Raw genomic sequence first — 17,138 nt, forward strand, 5'->3', positions numbered from 1 at the left:
AGGTATTTGTACATAAATATGGATTATTTCGAACAAAAACAAAATTTCTTGTGGAAGTAGCAGTCCTGGGAGTGCATTCTGACGAAGATCAGCAAAGGTAAGACAATATTTCTAATACTAATTCTGAGTTTAGGTTGCCCCGAACTTGGCGGGTGTCTGAATAGCTCACCGTGATGGCTGAGCTATGAACTCAGAATATTGAAAAATGTGCTTTCTCCGTAAAGCTATTTTAAAATCTGACACAGCGGTTGCATCCAGGAGTAGTCTATCTATAATTCTTAAAATAATTGTTAGATATTTTGTCAACGTTTATGATGAGTATTTTTGTAAATTGAAGTGCACATTCACAGGGCGTTTTGGTGGGAATACATTTTCTGAACATCACGCGCCAATGTAAAATGCTGTTTTTGGATATAAATATGAACTTTATCGAACAAAACATACATGTATTGTGTAACATAATGTCCTAGGAGTGTCATCTGATGAAGATCGTCAAAGGTTAGTGCTTCATTTAGCTGTGTTTTGGGTTTTATTGACACATGATCTTGCTTGGAAAATGGCTGTGTGATTATTTTTGTCTATGTACTCTCCTAACATAATCTAATGTTTTTATTTCGCTGTAAAGCCTTTTTGAAATCGGACAATGTGGTTAGATTAACGATAACTTTCTCTTTAAAATGGTGTAAAATAGTTGTATGTTTGAGAAAGTTGAATTATGACATTTTGTTGTTTTTGAATTTTCCGCCCTGATATTTCACTGGCTGTGTCCCGCAGGTGGGACTAGCCCATAGAAGTTAATCGGCTATTCCGATTAATCGGTCGACCTCTAATCTCATACTGGCCAATAAAAAGAAAAGATTAAGATGGGCATAAGAACACAGACACTGGACAGAGGAACTATGCCTAGAAGGCCAGCATCCAGGAGTCGCCTCTTCACTGTTGACATTGAGACTGGTGTTTTGCGGGTACTATTTAATGAAGCTGCCAGTTGAGGACTTGTGAGGTGTCTGCTTATTTGAGCTGTTCTTGTTATAATATGGACTTGGTTTTTTACCAAATAGGGCTATCTTCTGTATACCAGTCTTACCTTGTCACAACACAACTGATTGCCTCAAACGCATTAAGAAGGAAAGAAATTCCCCAAAATGTACTTTTAAAAAGGCACACCTGTAAATTGAAATTCACTCCAGGAAACAACTTCATGAAACTGGTTGAGAGAATGCCAAGAGTGTGCAAAGCTGTCATCAAGGCAAAGGGTGGCTACTTTGCGGATGACTCAAAACTATACATGTCAGTGTCACCAGCAAAGCACCCGCACACATCACACCACCTCCATGCTTCACGGTGGGAACCACACATGCAGAGATCATCCGTTCACCTACTCTGCGTCTCACAAAGACACAGCGGTTGGAATCCAAAATCTCAAATATGGACTCATCAGACCAAAGGACAGACTTCCACCGGTCTAATGTCCATTGCTCGTGTTTCTTGGCCCAAGCAAGTCTCTTCTTATTGGTGTCCTTTAGTAGTGTTTTTTTTTGCAGAAATTCGACCACGAAGGCCAGATTCAGGCAGTCTCCTCTGAACAGTTGATGTTGAGATGTGTCTGTTACTTGAACTCTGTGAAGCCTTTATTTGGGCTGCAATTTCTGAGGCTGGTCACTCTAATGAACTTATCCTCTGCAGCAGAAGTAACTCTGTGTCTTTCTTTCCTGTGGCGTTCCTCATGAGAGCCAGTTTCATCATAGTGCTTGATGGTTTTTGCGGCTGCAATTGAAGAAACTTTTAAAGTTCTATACATTTTCTGGATTGAGTGACCTTCATGTCTTAAAGTAATGATGGACTGTCGTTTCTCTTTGCTTATTTGAGCTGTCCATATGGACTTTGTCTTTTACCAAATAGAGCTATGTTCTGTATACCACCCTTACCTTGTCACAACACAACCGATTGGCTCAAACGCGTTAACTTCATCGGGGTAGGGGGCAGTATTTTCACGTCCGGATGAAAAGCGTGCCCAGAGTAAACTGCCTGCTACTCAGGCCCAAAAGCTAGAATATGCATATAATTAGTAGATTTGGATAGAAAACACTCTGAAGTTTCTAAAAGTGTTTGAATGATGTCTGTGAGTATAACTCATATGGCAGGCAAAAACCTGAGAAAAAATCCAACCAGGAAGTGTGGAAATCTGAGGTTTGTAGTTTTTCAAGTGATTGCCTATCCAATATACAGTGTCTATGGGGTCATATTGCACTTCCTAAGGCTTCCACTAGATCAGTCTTTAGAATGTTGTTTCAGGCTTCTACTGTGAATGGGGAGCGAATAAGAGCTGTTTGAGTCAGGTGTCTGGCAGTAGGCCATTATTTTAGTTACGCGCACGGCCATGAGCACGAGCTCAGTTCTCTTTCCTTTATGAAGACAAAGGAATTGTCCGGTTGGAATATTTTTGAAGATTTATGATAAAAACATCCTAAAGTTTGATTCTACACATCGTTTGACATGTTTCTACAAACTGTAATATAACTTTTTTGACTTTTTGTCTGGACTTTAGTGCGTGCGCCTTCTGCATTTTGAATAGTGAACCTAACGCGCGAACAAAATGGACGTATTTGGACAAAAATATTAACTTTATCGAACAAAACGAACATTTATTGTGGAACTGGGATTCCTGGGAGTGCATTCCGATGAAGATCATCAAAGGTAAGTAAATATTTATAATGCTATTTCTGACTTTTGTTGACAACATGGCGGGTATCTATATGGCTTGTTTTGGTGACTGAGCGTTGTACTCAGATTATTGCAAAGTGTGCTTTCGCCGTAAAGATTTTTTGAAATCTGACACATTGGTTGCATTAAGGAGAAGTGTATCTTTAATTCTATGCATAACAGTTGTATATTTTATCAACGTTTATGATGAGTATTTCTGTAAATTGATGTGCTCATTAACAGGAAGTGAACATTACATGCCAATGTAAAATTGAGTTTTTGGATATAAATATGAACTTTATCGAGCAAAACATACATGTATTGTGTAACATGAAGTCCTATGAGTGCCATCTGATGAAGATCATCAAAGGTTAGTGATTCATTTTAGCTGTATTTCTGGTTTTTGTGACGCCTCTCCTTGCTTGGAAAATGGCTGTGTGGTTTTTCTTGTCTAGGTGCTGTCCTAACATAATCTAATGCTATGCTTTCGCCGTAAAGCCTTTTTGAAATCGGACACTGTGGTTGGATTAATGAGAAGTTTATCTTTAAAAGGGTGTATAATACTTGTATGTGTGAGAAATTTGAATTATGAGATTTTTGTTGTTTTGAATTTGGCGCTCTGCTATTTCACTGGCTGTTGGCGAGTGGGACGCTACCATCCCACATACCCCAGAGAGGTTAAGAAGGAAAGAAATTCCACAAATTAACTTTTAACAAGGCACACCTGTTAATTGAAATGCATTCCAGGTGACTACCTCATGAAGCTGGTTGAGAGAATGCCAAGCGTGCAGGTGTGTCAAAACTTTTGAATGGTACTGTATGTACATATATCATAGACAACATTACTATACGGTTATAACTTGCTTATAAATGATAACATATGTGACACGTTTCAAGAAACTAGGTGTATGTCACATGTCACTACTTCACAGGAAAGGCATATGTTTCTAGACAGAAATGCTTTCTGGAAAATGTGAACTTTCATGTGCCTTAATAATAAACTGGTATGCCATCAGTAAATACGAATAAAATTGTTAAATTACGAGCCTAGTTGGTTTAGCCACGGAAAAAGTCAGGAACCTTCATGCTAGCTATGATTGGCTGAGATAATGGATGGGCTGGACATGCCGAGAGATGAGTTCGGATTGGTCAACAATGTAGCAGGCTTCTGTCTATAACATGAGCTGCTCAGTATATGTAGATAATCCTTGCTACCAAATACGGCTTTTTTTAAAGATATAACGTAAGCCATGGAGAACCATAAAAGTGTTGCTACTGATCTCAACAACATTGCTGCCCAGAATTTAGCAGGCGCTATTGACAATGATCAGTGAGAAAATGTTGTGATGGACTACTTTCTGCACACGGTCACTGTGAACCAGAGTGACTTGACACAACAACGAGGCAAACAAGCTGTAGCTAGCTACAAACCAAACCGAAAAGACACGCTGCCGTGAAGCGTTTATCCCATGTATACAGGTAAGAGTCTAGCTACATTTTCAGATATTATACGTTTCTAGTTTTGTCAGAAAGTTGTGTTATTTGCAAGTTAAAGCGTTCTGTTAGCCAGCTAGCGAACGTTAGCTTGCTGGCTCGCTAGCTAACGTTACGTGTATGATCTGTGTAGTAATATTATTTGTATCTCAGAAATCCATTTGCATTGCTAGTTATAGCATAATGTTAGCTAGCTAGCTAACATTGAACCTAGTTGGTTAGCTTTATCTACCTGAAGAGTCATACCACAGCATTTCATGTGGCTAGCTATGACAATCAGTTTGTATTACTAGTAGTTCATTGTTTAGCTAGCTAGTTAGCTAGCTACATGTCTAAACAAAAGACTCCACTTCGCCAGATGATTTCATTTTACTAGGCAAGTCAGTTAAGAACAAATTCTTATTTACAATGAAGGCCTACCGGGGAACAGTGGGTTAACTGCCTTGTTCAGGGGTAGAACGACAGAGTTTTAGCTTGTCAGCTCGGGGATTTGATCTAGCAACCTTTCAGTTACTGGCCCAATCCTCTAACCACTAGGCTACCGGCCGCCCCATGACCCAACAAGTTAGCCAGGTGTGTCTGGGGTTGATTACGGCCATCTATTGTATTTCATGAACATCTGTACATGTCTAGACAATAGTGACCCATCCACTTAGCTATGTGGCTGGGGGTGGATATAGCATTTCTTTCACATGACCCATCAATTTAGACAAGTCTGTCTGGTAGGGGCATGCCGACATGGCCATACTCGTATTCATAATCGTATGCGTAAATTGACAGTTGGTATTTGGATCAGTGGCGTGTTTTCATGGACGCCAAGGGAAGCTAGCCCCCCCCAAAAAAATGTTTTTTTATACAAACATTTAAAATGATTGATTTAGTCTCTCTGTGTTTTCACAATTTTCCTTCAATTCGCAAGAGCCTGATTGTATCTCAACAGAGAAAGCATCCAAGCGAGTGAAACAGCGCCCCTCTGTCTCTGTATGTATAGGCTATCTATCTGATTCTGTCATAAAGAGTATGACATTGTTGTCACCCTTGCATTCAGCCAGCGAGCATTTGACATCCCTCGATAAAAAAAGTATAAAAGAATAGCCAATCAGCACTGAGTTAAACTGAGTGAGCTCAACTGTGAACAGTTCTGACGCACCCAAATAAAATCAATAAACTTTGATTTTATTTGATATAGTGTGTTTGTGACGGTAATGTAAAGAACAACATGATCTGCACAAAAGTCAGATTAGGATATAGGCGAAGGACTAGATAAGGGGTATTTTTACCTGGAGTTTTGTCTTATTGTAGGCTACTACTTTAACCCCTTTTAGTCTTGAAATCTTTGGTCGTTTACTACACTATCTAACTCACTCTGTTTTGCAGATGGCCACACATGTGAATCCTTAAAGAGATGGGTGGGGCTAAGGCTTAAGAGGGTGTGAACGATGCTGAATAGGTGTAGACGAAGAGCTCTCCAGTAGGTGTACCAAAACAGGAACATTTTCTCAAAAGGCGGGTTACAAGTTTATCAACTTTCAAAGCAGAATTACTTTCTTATTGTTCCTCAACTGCAGTGTATGATATACCATTTGGTAGCTCTGAGTCTTTACTTTTATCCAATGTAAAAAACACAATTTCAATTTTGCTACATTACACCAAATCGAGGCAGTCGGTCACATATGGATAAACTGATGATGATGTTTCAAAGGGCATCAGAGCATCATCTAGACAGCAGAATTAGAAGCTAGTTGTAGTCAATTGATGCATTTTGGCGCAGTGGACCTCTCTTCTCATCCTTAGTCTGCCTCTAATCATTTCCTTCTGCTGGTCTATCAGAGCACCGTCAATTAACCCAGCTAAAGCAGATTAATGAGAAACGAATCCCTTTAAGACACTGCAAAGGTCTCTTCTCCTCTGAAGCGCTGCAGCTCTAGTACTAAGGCTATACAGGGAGGCTAAGTTAAGATATAGAGCCTGATTCTCTTCCTCTTCTACTATTTATCTCCCAGCACAGATTTCTCATAATGCTCTGCTGTAAATCATTCATATAAAATGTCATTTAATACTAAGAGAAGAATGGATTATCTGAAATATGGGCTCTCTGCAAAAGTGTGTGTGTGGATGACTCGTATGTGTGTGTGCGTCAGTGGCGCAGCGCAGTTTTGCGGGGCCCCCCTCATAATATGTATTCAAATATTGAGGTGTCAAATAATGAAGTGTATGTTTTCAAAATGCATACTGCAACTAGCTCATTGCAAAGTGGTGTGTGACACACTGATGAAGCCTGCCTTCCGATTAATATGTTTGCTGTTTGAGATGCTGTAGCAGCAGCTCTCGCGCTGTCTGACAGTTTTCCATTCAATGGCTCTGTATCTGAATGCTGTACGCATGATAAATAAGATAGGCCTACATAACGAATATACTGTACATACGTGCCCATTTAATTCCACTAAATTATGCAAATTGTTTATAGACCAATAAGCATGACCAATCAAATGTATTTCCATCGACTGGTATTTCCATCAATTAATAGGCTAAAAAGCATTATTTCCCAATAGGATTTTTTCTTATTCAGTACAATTGGCCGTTCCCGGCTGTTTTCTTTTTTTATTGGTTACCAGGCATGGCAGTTCTGATAGGTGACACACACACTATCAACAAGTTGCTTAGCAATCGCAATGACACATGACTCAGGGAAAACAAACTGATTAACACTAATTTGCTGCTAGACTAGTGAGATAAGTTAACAGTGAGACAAACCAACACAGCTATTTTACAACAAGCCTACATATTGACCTTTAAACTAATACCATACTGTTCAATATGAACAAAGTACACTTTTTATTAGGAGTACACTGTACTTACAGGAATAATTACACAGTAATAAGGACACCGCAATGTAAAAATGTGACTTGAAAGTTTAAAGTCCATACAAACAGTCTGGCCAGAGCTTCCACACCAGGCCCAGATGCCTGTTTCCGTCCTTTGTGTTGACCAGGCCTGTTTTAACTATTTTCACACAGTAAGAGGTAGAGCCTTTTCTGCTGCCAACAACAACAGCTGCTGATTTGCCCCGGCAGGGGTCCGCACTGTGGGCAGGGGGTCTCGGCTTTCAAACAATTAATAGGATAATTTGCACCTTGGTGTATTTATGTGCGTGTGTGTGTGTATGTGTGTGTGAGTTGACTAGACAAGTATCAGGAGCCTGCAACAACAGGGAATGAAGAGAACATCTGAGTAACAATGTCTTAATATAACAAACAATGATACAAAGCCCAGTTGTGTGGTGGGAGTATGGGAGAACTCTCTCATCTCTCTGATATTCCACATATTTGAAAAACACAGATAAAACCTTTCTCCTGAGGAGAAGTGATATTACATAGTAATCTTTATTGAGATAAAACTCAAACTGCACACACACTTACGGGAACTTGTAAGCCAGGGCCATGAGCAAATATTGACCCTATAACCTTTGCTTGTACTGGTTAAACAGTAATGACATAGCCTACCTTCACCAAACAGCCAGAATTATCAGGATATACAACTGTAGAAATTCAACAGGATATAGCACAAGTAAATGGTCATAAGACAAGAAACACAGTATGGTGGTGAATATTGAGATCAATATTTTAAGATGACCATAGGCTAACGATCAGACAATATAAGACCAATGAAGAGCGCGAGACCGCGAAACGCAGTTTCTATAAAGCATTTCCACCCCATTGCTTCACTTCAAAGAGCGCCATCCCTGATCACCGTCCGACCGCATGGACCACATGAGAACAAGAAAAAGCGGCCCGTACAATTTTCTGGAGCCTATAAACCTGAGTAATATATTTTGCTTAACTAACCCGATTTAGTTCTGCTAAGCCGAGTCATTTGTTGATTGATTTGTCACACTTTCTAGTGGCGTGGTTAAATTACGCTGGAGCCGGTACGCAGCCAGGCCACCCAGATAGGAACACTGTTATAAGCGCATCTGTGCTTAGTTCTTTCACGTTCTTGTTGTCATCAAATCCAGCCAGATTTATCGCATGGCCTAGCCTACCTACATGGGCATTATGGCATTGTTTCACAATGGAACATCAGTAGCCGAGATTGGTGACTAGTTTGTTTAGATGAAGGGCATAACTAACCCGTATTCTTCTCATAGCAGCTACGATCTCCACTCTGCTGTTCGGCCGCGCCACGTCCAGACTGCCGATGTACTGGTTAGGATCAAAACAGAAAGCAATTATAGAAATGTTACCATATTTGTTTTTACTACTGCGATATTCAAACACCAACACTAACAACATTAATGAGGGAAAAGTAGAAGGGGGATTAGCCTAGGATATAACCTAGGCTGATACTTAACAAACCTTATTAAGCAAAATACAACATTGGTTTGTCAAAAGTTAATGATAGTTTAGCAAATAATATCAATACAATAACATATACAAACAACTCACCTTGGCTTCGAAGTTGATCCCATGTTGGAATGCTTCCTCGTTATGCAATGGAATTCTCAAATCATGGCCATCGTCAACAAGATTGTACTTTGTTTTCGCTGGCATGACTGCCGACTATCCGTTTTCTCAACACACGGAAAGGAGACGAATTTAACGTTACTTGTTAATCCAAAACGCTGCCAGACAGCTAAAATATTCCCAAAAATCAGGAGTCCCAAATTCCTTAATTCCAGTGGTCCATCGTAGCAACTGGACTCGTCCCACACCTGAGTATCACACTAGTATATCCAGTGGGCTAGGTGTAACGAACGTTAACTTTGTATCTATTGCTCACGCAAGTAGGCTGGCTTCCCGTTCTGATAAAAAACAATCGTCGCTCTCTTGCGAATCAACTGACTTCCAAAAATAAGTAGCCCAAGGTTACTTCCAACAACGTAAAAGCACTTATAACCAAAAACACTATACACAATAGTCCAAATTTGTGTTGTTCTGGTCCTGCCGTATTTCCCCTGACGAACTTCACTACAACGCCATGACCAGCCTCTTCACTCTCTCCCATGGATTCTCAAGGCAGATCGGGATTGGAGGAATCTGGGAAATCCACCTGTTTTCATTGGAACAGAGTTACATCATGGAATAGTAGGAGGGAGAAACGCTCGAACTCAGCCCCAGGAAAGCCGTGAATGTCAACCAGCGGCTTAACGAGAAGGAATTGTTGCTCTTTCGGTCCAACTTTCCTAAAACCTATGTAGTTACATGGTAGTGATTAATGAGTTACATAGGCATGTAAGGCGGCTACAGTGTAGGCCTAATTGCAGTGTAGGTGCACACTGTTACACTGTAGGCCTACGTATAACTAACTGTGTTATAACACTTGTTTGAAGTTTGTATAAAACTAAAACACATTGTTATGCTTATGCATTGTATTACTAAACCAACTCAAACTAAGTGTTTGTAAATTCTCCCTCACCCAACAATGTATCCTATGTTTTAGAACAGGTATCTTTATTAGAAGTTAAATTATGATTATGTAGAATAGTGGTGTTGTTTAGGCAGATATAAGATAGGGTGATAGCAATGGATAGACAGCAGCTTGAGATTTAGAAAGAGCAAGACTACCTACTAGTGGTCAGCTAAGCTAATGACTGTAATAAGGCACTTATTATGCAATGCAGGCAATATTCTGTACATCATGCTCTGTACATGAAGTGCATGAATGCTGCTTGGTGTTGTATAATGCAGAGTCCATCTGTGTCACCTGCACTGTAACTTACAGTAAGAAGCAGTGCTCTGCTCCCCAAGGTGTCTCAGATGTGTGGGGAATTGGAGTAGCACTAATTCACATTCTCAACACTTCACTGGCAGAGGCTAAAAGCTGTCACAGTACTGACTAACTAGTCTGAGGCTGCATCTCAATAGTCTTAAGTGGCTTCATCTCCTCATCTCATTAATCATCAGCATGTTGTCCCAAGCAGTGAAATAGATAATTGCAGTAACGGCGTAAATCCTAACAGTCTAAAGTCGCTTCCTCTCCTGGGTGAAAATCATATGGATAATTTAGGGATGCCTTGGGCCATCTGTTATCACCTATCCTGTGCTTTCAGATCAGTGTGCATGAAGGAAAGGAGAGGAAGCAACTTTAGACTATTCGAAACAGCCCAAGTCACACTAGCTCTCTCTTGAAAGAACATAATGGATAATCTCCCTTTAGTCGTTGGTCTCCATTTCCATCTGTGTGTGCTCAATACTGTGCTGGCTTTGAAAGCATAATATGCTCCCAGCATTAAGTGGATTTTAGACATCAGTCATTATGCTTCTTGATTCTTTAGAAGAGGGATCTCTGATTCTGCCGTCACTGACCATTTCTGCGATTAGGCTACTGCCGCTGATTATACAGCCACAATTATTCCTACCTCAGGTGGTTCTACATTTTCTAGTGCATCTAAAATGGCTATGAAGTAATAACCTTGTGATCATTTACAGTATTTAATGTGCTGTGATACACGTAGTGTTTTAATTAGTGTGTTTAGCTGTGCAGGCTGGGGATGTCTTCGGTGGCAGTGGGTCAGAACAGAAGAGAGGCATGCTGGTCCGTTAATAGCCCCTGCTGCTGCTATGAGCTCCATTCCACACACACACACACACACACACACGCACACACACACACACACACACATACAGCTAGCCCAGGGGCCTTTTAATCTGAATTAATCATGGCATTTCTTTAAGAATGTGGGGCAAGTGACACAAGCAGGGGATGGACCACTCCCCAGAGACAAGCAGAGAGAGAGAGAAGAGGAGGAGAGGGAAAGAGAAAATAATAATAAAATTATTGTGCCATTTCCCAATCCAAGGACACAAAAAACAGACAGAGTTTAGAATAATGTTACTTTTCATTTGCTGCTTTCCAAATCCCAAGGACATTGTACATGGGAAAGATGAGAGAGAGACAGAAAGAGAAACAGCAAGAGAGCGAGAAAGAGAGAGAGCGAGAAACACAGAAAGAGAAGTGACAAAACTGGTTTCAATGAGGGGAAGCTGGAGATTTACTGAGTTAACTGGGTGGATGAAGAGAGCGTAAAACATCCAATATCGACAGTCAAAAGGCAAAATTGTAAAAAAAATCTTTTAACAGATGGTTATTGCCGTGGCCCCGTATGCAGGAAGAACATAAACTGTTATCCAGTTAGAAGAAACACAGAGACTCATCCACACCACATTACTCTTTGGTCCTGCAGATGATTGACCTGGGGTGCTTTTATGCAGTGACTTCCTTGTTTGCATGCAGTACATCACTTGGAGAGCTGGAAGTGCCTTTGTGTGCAATAATATAAAGCTTTTGAATATTTTGAATATAGATGCAGAAAGGATTTGAGCAATGACGTGTCTTTCACATTGCCAATTAACTCCAAAGATGAGCGATCATTCAAGCACATATTCCATCCTGCTTTCTGAGAAACATAGACACTCTTTTTTTTCTCTCTCTCTCTCTCTGTCTCTAGCTCTTCTTTTCTCTCTCTCTCTTGTCTCCTTACTCTGATGTGATGAATAAGAAGCTCCTGTTCAAGGTTCACATTGTGGGTGTAATATTACTTGCTCCCATAGGGGCGCAAGAACTGCAGAGATTAACACTAGACAGCACTCAGTACAGAGACAGACTGATGACATGATGACAAATGGAAGGTATCATTAAGGCATTAGTCTCTCTCTCTCTCTCTCTCTCTCTCTCTTGCTCTCTCTCTCAATGTCTTTACCGCACCATTTAAGCTACTCTGCCTTTCTCATCTGCTCACTTGGATCTACACACAGAGAAAGAGGGGTCCCTAGGGTATGAATAGGTGTTTTCAGTTAGGCCTGCATGTACAGCACTACAAGATGGAGTCTCTCCACAGGAGATCTAAGGCCGTGATGATTGTAATGTATTTTTTGTAATTCTGTGTGGGCATCATTCTAAACTCTGTCTTTTCCTCCAACTGCAACCTACTCTACTCTAAAATTTGCATAATGAGTCTACCCAGAGGTGTGAGAGAAAAGAGAGAGAGAAAGAATGAGAAAGAAAGAGGAGGGAGAAAGAAGAAGAGAGAGGGACTGGCGAAAGAAAGGGATGCTCTGATTGACGATGATTTGCCTTCGATCTGCACACTCTTTAGCTCACACAATAGACAGCCATCTACGCTCTCTCTCTCTCTCTCTCTCTCTCTCTCCATATATATATATATATTTGCTTCCTGTAGCACTAATTCCAAGAAGTTTTGAGACACTGTAAAGTGGAGAATGGAGAATAAGAGCACCTCCTCCAAGCTTCCCACTGCACTGAGGATAGGAAACACTGCCAACACCGATAAATCGGCGATAATCGATAATTTCAAAAGGCATTTTTCTACGGCTGGCCATGCTTTCAACCTGGCTACCCCTACCCCGGCCAACATCTCAGCACCCCCTGCAGCAACTTGCCCAAGCCCCCCCCCCCACCCCCGCTTCTCCTTAACCCAAATCCAGACAGCTGATGTTCTGAAAGAGCGGCAAAATCTGGATCCCTACAAATCAGCTGGGCTAGACAATCTGGACCCTCTCTTTCTAAAATTATCAGCCAAAATTGTTGCAACCCCTATTACTAGCCTATTCAAACTCTCTTTTGTATCGTCTGAGATTCCCAAAGATTGGAAAGCTGCCACGGTCATCGCCCTCTTCAAAGAGGGAGACACTCTAGACCCAAACTGTTATAGACCTATATCCATTCTGCCTTGCTTTTCTAAAATCTTTGAAAGCCAAGTTAACAAACAGATCACCGACTATTTCGAATCCCACCGTACCTTCTCCACTATGCAATCTGGTTTCTGAGCTGGTCATGGGTGCACCTCAGCCATGCTCAAGGTCCTAAACGATATCATAACAGCCATCGATAAGTGACAGTAGTACTGTGCAGCCGTCTTCATCGACCTGGCCAAGGCTTTCGACTCTGTCAATCACCGCATTTTTTCGGCAGACTCAATAGCCTTGGCTTTTCAAATGACGGCCTCGCCTAGTTCACCAACTACTTCTCAGATAGAGTTCAGTGTGTCAAATTGTCACGTCCTGACCAGCAGATGGAGCTATTGTATTAGTTTTGGGGTCAGGACGTGGCAGTTTTGTGTGTGTGAATGTTTGTTGTTGATTGGGACTTCCAATTGAAGGCAGGTGTGTTGAGTTGCCTTTGATTGGAAGTCCTATATAGGTGTGTGTGTTTTTCTTTGGGGTTGTGGGTAGTTGTTTTTGCACTGTGTTTAATAGCCTGCAGAACTGTTGCTGTTGTCATCTTTATTGTTTTGTCAAGTGGATGCTTTACTCCTTTTTTTGGTAATTAAAACATGAGTATCCTTATTCCCGCTGCGTCTTGGTCCTCTTCTCTCCAGTACGACATTTTCCGTGACGACCATGACAACTTTTGTGACAGAACTACCCACCACCAAAGGACCAAGCAGCGGACGAACGAGGAGGAAGGATGGACCTGGGAGGACAAGTTAAGCGAACCCGAGAGGCAGCCCCAATAATTTTTTTGGGGGGGGCACAAGGGCTGTTTGACGGGGCAAGGATGCTCCCCGCACTAGCCCTGAGGTGCGTGTCTCCAGGTTGGCACATCTAGTACCAGCCCCACGCATCAGGCGTCTAGTGCGTCAGCCCAGCCTCGCCAGTCAACAGTCACCAGAGCTGCCCGCCAGTCGTAAGTCACCAGAGCTGCCCGCCAGTCGTAAGTCACCAGAGCTGCCCGCTAGTCGTAAGTCACCAGAGCTGCCCGCCAGTCGTAAGTCGCCAGAGCTGCCCGCCAGTCGTAAGTCACCAGAGCTGCCCACCAGTCAAGAGTCGCCAGAGCTGCCCGCCAGTCGTAAGTCACCAGAGCTGCCTGCCAGTCAGGAGCCGCCAGAGCCGCCCGCTAGTCAGGAGCCGCCACAGCCGCCCGCTAGTCAGGAGATGCCAGAGTGGCCCGTCTGCCCGGAGATGCCAGAGTTGCCCGACTGCTCGGAGCTGCCAGAGTGGCCCGACTGCCCGGAGCTGCCAGAGCGGCCCGACTGCCCGGAGCTGCCAGAGTGGCCCGACTGCCCGGAGCTGCCAGAGTGGCCCGACTGCCCGGAGCTGCCAGAGTGGCCCGACTGCCCGGAGCTGCCAGAGTCGCCAGACTGCCCGGAGCTGCCAGAGTGGCCCTCCTGTCCTCCGGCCCAGCCCGATTGGGCCCTTCTGTCCTCCGGCCCAGCCCGAGTGGCCCTCCTGTCCTCCGGCCCAGCCCGAGTGGCCCTCCAGTCCTCCGGCCAGCCCGAGTGGCCCGTCTGCCCGGCGCAGCTATCGGCGCCACCGAAGTGGGCGACGCCGAGGGTGGAGCAAGGTCCACATCCTGCACCTGAGCCACCTCCAGGATAGGTGGGTTGGGGAGGGAGGGTGTAGCACAGTGCCGTCGTTGACGGCAGCCACCCTCCCTTCCCTCCCTTATTGTTTAGGGGTTATTTTTTAATGGGTTTTGTTGGGGATTTTTTTGTTGTTGTTGGTGTTTTCTGTTGGTAGATGCATTCCGGGGTCTGCACCTTGAGGGGGGGGTACTGTCACGTCCTGACCAGCAGATGGAGCTATTGTATTAGTTTTGGGGTCAGGACGTGGCAGTTTTGTGTGTGTGAATGTTTGTTGTTGATTGGGACTTCCAATTGAAGGCAGGTGTGTTGAGTTGCCTTTGATTGGAAGTCCTATATAGGTGTGTGTGTTTTTCTTTGGGGTTGTGGGTAGTTGTTTTTGCACTGCGTTTAATAGCCTGCAGAACTGTTGCTGTTGTCATCTTTATTGTTTTGTCAAGTGGATGCTTTACTCCTTTTTTTGGTAATTAAAACATGAGTATCCTTATTCCCGCTGCGTCTTGGTCCTCTTCTCTCCAGTACGACATTTTCCGTGACGAGTACAACATTTTTTGTGACACAAATTGGAGGACCTGTTGTCCGGACCTCTGGCAGTCTCTATAGGGGTGCCACAGGGTTCAATTCTTGGGCAGACTCTTTTCTCTGTATATATCAATGATGTCGCTCTTGCTGCTGGTGATTCTCTGATCCACCTCCACACAGACGACACCATTCTGTATACATCTGGTTCTTCTTTGGACACTGTGCTAACAAACCTCCAAATGAGCTTCAACGCCATACAATACTCCTTCTGTGGCCTCCAACTGCTTTTAAATGGTAGTAAAACTAAGTGCATGCTCTTCAACCGATCGCTGCCCGCACCCTCCCGCTCGACCAGCATCACTATTCTGGACGGTTCTGACTTAGAATATGTGGACAACTACAAATACCTAGGTATCTGGTTAGACTGTAAACTCTCCTTCCAGACTCACATTAAGCATCTCCAACCTAAAATTAAATCTAGAATCGGCTTCGTATTTTGCAACAAGGCTTCCTTCACTCATGCTGCCAAACATACCCTCGTAAAACTGACTATCCTACCTATCCTTGACTTCGGCCATGTCATTGACAAAATAGCCTCCAACACTCTACTCAGCATATTGGATGTAGTCTATCACAGTGCCATCCGTTTTGTCACCAAAGCCCCATATACTACCCACCACTGCGACCTGTATGTTCTCGTTGGCTGGCCCTGACTACATATTAGTCGCCAAACCCACTGACTCCAGGTCATCTATAAGTATTTGCTTGGTAAAGCCCCGCCTTATCTCAGCTCACTGGTCACCATAGCAACACCCACCCGTAGCACGCGCTCCAGCAGGTATATTTCACTGGTTGTCCCCAAAGCCAACACTTCCTTTGGCCGCCTTTCCTTCCAGTTCTCTGCTGCCAATGACTGGAACAAATTGCAACAATCACTGAAGCTGGAGTCTTATATCTCCTTCTCTAACTTTAAGCATCAGCTGTCAGAGCAGCTTACCTATCACTGTACCTGTACACAGCCAATCTGTAGGTAGCACACCCAACTACCTCATCCCCATATTATTACTTACCCTCTTGCTCTTTTTCACCCTAGTATCTCTACTTGCACATAATCATCTGCACATCTATCACTCCAGTGTTAATGCTAAATTGTAATTCTTCTTCTCAGTAGCCTATTTATTGCCTACCTCCCTACTCTTTTACATTTGCACACACTGTACATAGTTTTTTTCTATTGTGTTATTGACTGTACGTTTGTTTATGTGTAACTCTGTGTTGTTGTTTTTGTCACACTGCTATGCTTTATCTTGGCCAGGTCGCAGTTGTAAATGGTGTCTAGATGGATTTTGTATTTGTGGTCCTGGTAACTGGACCTTTTTTGGAACAACATTTTTTTGTCTTACTGGGATTTACTGTCAGTGCCCAGGTCTGACAGAATCTTTTGGAGATGTTATAGGTTCTGACGTAGGCCCTTCTTGGTTGGGGGCAGAAGCACCAGGTCATCAGCAAACAGTAGACATTTGACTTCATATTATACTAGCATCTCTCTCTCTCTCTCTCTCTCTTTATCCCACATTAGGCAGTGCATCACAATTCAGCTGACTCAGAGACATTGGAGAGACCCGCCTCTGCACTCACAATGAGGCAAGGTTAATCATTACATTTTAAAGGCAGTTGAACTGAACTGAAAAACACCCTCAACTCAGAATGGCTGCAAGTTGTGAAGACAGTTTGGAAAATATGTTATGACTTTAGGGTGCACAATGTGTTTTGTTTACTCTTTGTGAATGTAGGGTGCTTGAGAGTTATACACTGTTAGACCTTTGTCTGAAGGCATAGCTTGATGAATGCAACTGTGTTTGCATGGAATTGTTTGAGTTTTCAGGGGCTAAGCAACAAAGTTATTCATTAACTCCCTCGTGTGGATTGGTTGTTTTCATGTGGTGAGTCATGGAACTGGAGAGACTTCAGTTGGAATTATTATTATTTATTTTTTTCACCTTTATTTAACAGGTAGGCCAGTTGAGAACAAGTTCTCATTTACAACTCTGTTTCACCTTTCCTCGTTATTGTCTCCACCCCCTCCAGATGTCGCTTG

At 42.8% G+C, this 17,138-nt stretch overlaps 1 protein-coding gene across 1 annotated transcript in view; it reads right to left on the minus strand.

Moving 5' to 3' along the window:
• Positions 1–9,228, minus strand: part of LOC115158558 (carboxyl-terminal PDZ ligand of neuronal nitric oxide synthase protein) — a 199,905-nt gene extending 190,677 nt beyond the window's left edge. The window contains exons 1-2 of the mRNA XM_029707660.1: positions 8,643–9,228; positions 8,328–8,399 (exon numbers count right to left, since the gene is read on the minus strand). Coding sequence (XP_029563520.1) covers positions 8,328–8,399; positions 8,643–8,747 — 177 coding nt within the window. The 5' untranslated portion in view covers positions 8,748–9,228. The remainder of the gene's footprint in view (positions 1–8,327; positions 8,400–8,642) is intronic.
• Between the last annotated feature and the right edge of the window lie 7,910 nt (positions 9,229–17,138).

The sequence above is a fragment of the Salmo trutta genome, chromosome 22 (assembly GCF_901001165.1).
Source record: "Salmo trutta chromosome 22, fSalTru1.1, whole genome shotgun sequence".
In the NCBI taxonomy this organism is placed as follows: domain Eukaryota; kingdom Metazoa; phylum Chordata; class Actinopteri; order Salmoniformes; family Salmonidae; genus Salmo; species Salmo trutta.